The sequence below is a fragment of the Aplysia californica genome, unplaced genomic scaffold (assembly GCF_000002075.1).
Source record: "Aplysia californica isolate F4 #8 unplaced genomic scaffold, AplCal3.0 scaffold00881, whole genome shotgun sequence".
Classification (NCBI taxonomy): Eukaryota; Metazoa; Mollusca; class Gastropoda; order Aplysiida; family Aplysiidae; genus Aplysia; species Aplysia californica.
The window spans coordinates 15,121-19,835 of record NW_004798151.1 but is presented as its reverse complement, the minus strand read 5'-3'; the positions used below and the strand labels follow the sequence as shown (position 1 = coordinate 19,835).

Below are 4,715 nucleotides of genomic sequence, written 5' to 3'. Positions count from 1 at the left end.
GGGAGAGAAGGATCCCACAAACAAATACATACATACAAGCATGCACACACACACACACACACACAAACGCACACACACACACACACACACACACACAAAGACACAGCACAGCCCTCTCACCTCTTGGTCATGGAGACATTCTGCTCCAGAGCCACAATACGACTGCTCAGTTTCATGATGGACATGTCTCGCTTCGAATTGGACGCCATCCCAACCTTGATCAAATCCACACCTTTCTTCGACGGACTACTGGGTTTCTGGGCACCACTGGGTACCGCCTGACCACCCGTCGCATTCACCGACTGGCCGGTAGAGGGCGCCGTCGGTTGTTGACCACCACCACCAGCGCCAGCGTTGTCCTGGGAAGGAAGCTCTGGCGTCGACGCCCCTGCCTTCTCCGCACTGGGTTCCGGAGAATCGTGAGCGGCCACCACTGGCTTCTCTGCCGGCTTCTCTCCCGGCTGGTCTTCCTCTGTGCCTGGAGCTTGCTGGTGTCTCTCCGAGGATGACGGTGTCTCCGGCACGGGGAGCCCCATCTCGTCCTGAGAGTCTTCGGAGAGCACCGTGGGGGACGGGGCCACCTGAAACATACAACGTTGTTCAGTCCTCCTCCAGAACTTTTGTTGGCTTTAGATTTTTAGTTTAAATAAAAGTTTTATGGCACTTGCAAATTAATAAGGTCATATGGGTGCCGAAGATTAGAGGTGTTACAAGAGAGTAACAAACACAAAATAGAAGGAGGAGAGATAAGGATGACAGATGTCTGATAGGAAAGAAGGGGCAAACCACATCAGAGCACCCGTCAACCACCCACTGGCTTCAGAATATTTGTTTTGTTTGTTTCCGCAAAGAGATGCACATTTACACAATTGACACAATAATGGTCCTGGGAACAAGTAAGACAGAAAGACAGAAACAACAGAAGGAAAGTAAAGGAGTAGGACCTATCAGTGGTGCCCTCTAACCACCCACAGGTTCAAAGTAAAACTGTGAAAGAGTTTTTAAAATTTACGAAAAACTCAGGAAGCTCCCACAACTTCACAATAAATCCCTTGACCTTTAATATACACTCATTCCCATCTACCTTTACAGTCCCAGGGACTTACACTACTGTATCTTGTAAGGTGTATAATAATAATGAATGTGAAGCGTGCTGACAAAATGAGTTGCTTCTCAGATTCGAGCCCAAAGGAAATAGACACATTATGCTTATTGGGGAAGTTCTTACAATTTATAATTAAGAAATTACAAAACTAAAGGCATGTTATACTTAGAAAATATGGCATCAATAGTAAATCTGCAAATTTAATCCTTGTGTCGATTTTTGGCCACTATGTCTATTTGGGGATTGCCAGAAATAACTAAATTTGTCAGCACACCTCACAAATAATAATCAATCAGTCTTTATAGCTCCTAAAATACACTAAAAGTACTCAATAATGCTCTTGCAGAATTAAAACCACAGGTCCCGGGTTCGAATCCGGGTAGCGACCGAAAAATTTTCTTCTCTAAAATTGTCTCCTTTCACCTCCTTTCCTGCTCTCTAGCAATGTTCTGTTGTCTGCTTTCATTTCCACTTTCTGCCCCCACCCCCTTTGCCCCCTCATCTGGGCTCCTGACTCTTTCTGCAGCCTTTCTACTGCTACTCCTTGGCTCCTCCTTACTGCTGTCTTTCTGCCACACCCCTGATCTTCTGGTAGGAAAGATCTACACCTAGCCTTCTCGGACAAGGGCGAAAAATCTCGGAGGGCCCGTGTGCAAGTTGCGCACATTAAAGATCCCTTGGTGGTATAAAATAGAGAGAGAGAGAGAGAGAGAGAGAGAGAGAGAGAGAGAGAGAGAGAAAGAGAGAGAGAGAGTCAGAGCTAGAGAAAAAGAGAAAGAGAGAGTGAGATACAGAGAGAGACATGCAAAGTAGGAGAGACATATACAGAGAGACAAAGAGAAAGAGAGAGAAACACAGACAGAGAGAGAGAGAGACGAAGAGATCCCCAGCCTACCTTCAGGAACAGCGAGTCTGTGATATCCGTGGCCTCTTGCTGAACCACACGCGACTGCTCAATGTCAAGGTTAGGGGTCACCACCGAGGCCGCTCCCCGCTCAAGGTCAGCATGACTCGAGAGAGAGCTTGGCTCCAGCGTCTCGGAACGAGTGCTAGAAACGTCATCAAACGTAAAACTGGTCGACTGTGACGAAGACAGCTCTTCTGTGCTACTTTGCTTCGTCTGCTGCAGCTGCTCTTGCTGCTGAGACGGAGACTGAAGAGGAAGTGTGCCCGAATCTGTCGGAGCGGCTGACATTTGGGGCTGAGACGAAATTTCCGAGCCCTCCGACACACTCAAAGTGGAGTCCTCTGCAGAAGACTTTGGCAACTCGGGCTCCGAGTTTTTGGAAACTGCTTTTTCTTTATCTCCAACGACTTGCTCTTTTGGCGGTAGGTCTGGCGGAGCTGATGTGTGCTTACTTTGTCCCATTTTCTCGCTTTCAGGAGAAGATACTTGGGTATCCTTCACCGTCTGCTCCTCCTTTTCCTCAATCAAACTGACAGGAGACTTGGGCGTGTGTTGAGAACTGTCCACATGGACGATGTCTGGCACCAGAGTACGTCGATCCTGAAGGAGAAAAAGATGAAGTACGTCAATACTGTTAGAGCATGAGGAATATCCTTCTTATATCTGCCACAGAAGAGTGAGAAACTGAAGTCATTTTGCTAGGTTTTGGTTACATCAAGACACACTTTAGCAACATCAAGACACACTTTAGCAACATCAAGACACACTTTAGCAACATCAAGACACACTTTAGCAACATCAAGACACACTTTAGCAACATCAAGACACACTTTAGCACCACAGTGCACAATTGTATAGGTATTATGCCCCTTGCATCCCTGTTTGAGGCGGGACCTCCAAATTCAATGTCCATCTCCTATATGACTGAGTCAAATGGAAATATTTGTGTGAAGTGCTTTTCCCAAGGACACAAAATAGGAATGAGCTACGCCTTGAACCTTTAATCTAACAATTATGACTCCAGCAGCCTAACCACCACACTGCTGTTTAGTTTAGGTCATATGAGTGCCAAGGGGAGGATGTCAACACAGAAATCCTTATAGGGAATTGGGCTTACTCTGCTCACCTCTCTAGTTTCAACAGCACAAAGTCTGTTTCGACTATCAAGGCACCCCGAAAACAGGGGTCACAAGAGTGTGACAAACATACAAAAGAAGTAGAGGAAACATGACGATAGTAAGGATTAGGAGAGAAAAAGCAGCAGTTCCCTGTTGCAGTTCAGGCACAGTTATGAGCATGGCATTGATCAGTCAGCCCATTTACAATTTATCATTCTACTGTGCATAAGAACATATTAATGTCCCCCTTTGGGAACGGCCCACTACACTGCCACACTACCAACACCAGCAAGACACAGTAAGCAGTGTCCCATCATAAGTGGCAGGGGATCGAGCTCTAAAACAAATTATATAAAAAGTTTTCTCTACAATGTAAATGGTCCCCTTTTACACTACCCCTGAATCCATGTTTTAGACCTTAAAAGAAAAAAAATCTTCATGCCACGCAACAGAAGAGTACATCCCATGGCAAATATACTGCAGAAATAAAAAAACAAAACAATTGCAATAGGTTAAGATAGTTTCAATAAAAAGGGGGAATTCTGACCAAAAAAAAGAACATCTTGCTTTCGCAAGAGTTTATGGCTCTTGCAAAATAACAAGGTCATATTTAAGCCAAAGAATAGATGATTTATTTAAGCTTGGTTTTTTTTAATTCAAGTGTTGGAAATAACAAGCATAAAAAAGAAGGAGGAGAGATAGGAATGATCAATGTTTGATAGTAAGAAGTAGCAAGCCACACCAGAGCACCCACAAACAACCCACAAAGAACATCTCAATAACAACAAGAATTAGGGTTTTAAAAGGCCACGTATGGTCAACAACTCCTTTATAGTTGAAAATACTAGACAATTACAAAAGATGGTGAAAATAAACTAGAGGACACAGAAAATACAAGATAATTACAAAAGATGATGAAAATAAACTAAAGAAAACAGAAAATACTAGACAATTACAAAAGATGGTGAAAATAAACTAGAGGGGACAGAAATGCGATGTCCTATTCCCCAACGTGCTCACTCACTTTTTCACGTTGACACATAAGGTCAGAGGTCACCGTTGACACGGAGCACGAGGCGCAGCTCGCAGACATCAGCTGCAGATACTGGTGCAGGGGCCTGTACTCACACACCAGCCTTGAAGAGTGCTGTCCCCTTGCAGCGGGCTCGGCGGTCACGACAACCTCGTTGTCGCCCTCCTGGCTCTCCAGCTTGATGACCACCGGCGGGATGGAGGCCTCTGCCGGCAGCTGCTCCGTGTCGTCCAGTTTGGTCACGATGGGGATTTCCTCAGCCTCGTGGCTGCTCGTCGCTACCGGCACTGGGGACGATTTGGGGAATTTTGTCAACATTGGGTGTGTGTGTGTGTGTGTTGTTTTAGAGATTTGGGGAATTTTGTTAATGTTGTGAGTGTATGTGATGATGTGTGTGTGTTGTTTTAGAGATTTGGGGAATTTTGTCAATGTTTGGGGGGTTAGAGATTTGGGGAATTTTGTCAATGTTTGGGGGTTAGAGATTTGGGGAATTTTGTCAATGTTTGGGGGTTAGAGATTTGGGGAATTTTGTCAATGTTTGGGGGTTAGAGA

General features: G+C 45.1%; 1 protein-coding gene across 1 annotated transcript in view; it reads right to left on the bottom strand.

Annotated features, from left to right (window-relative positions):
- LOC101851450 overlaps nucleotides 1-4,715 on the bottom strand; it is a gene marked incomplete at its 5' end in the record, with an annotated part of 26,195 nt that overhangs the window by 8,004 nt on the left and 13,476 nt on the right. The window contains 3 exon segments of the mRNA XM_035972868.1: nucleotides 121-581; nucleotides 2,001-2,612; nucleotides 4,155-4,450. Coding sequence (XP_035828761.1) covers nucleotides 121-581; nucleotides 2,001-2,612; nucleotides 4,155-4,450 — 1,369 coding nt within the window.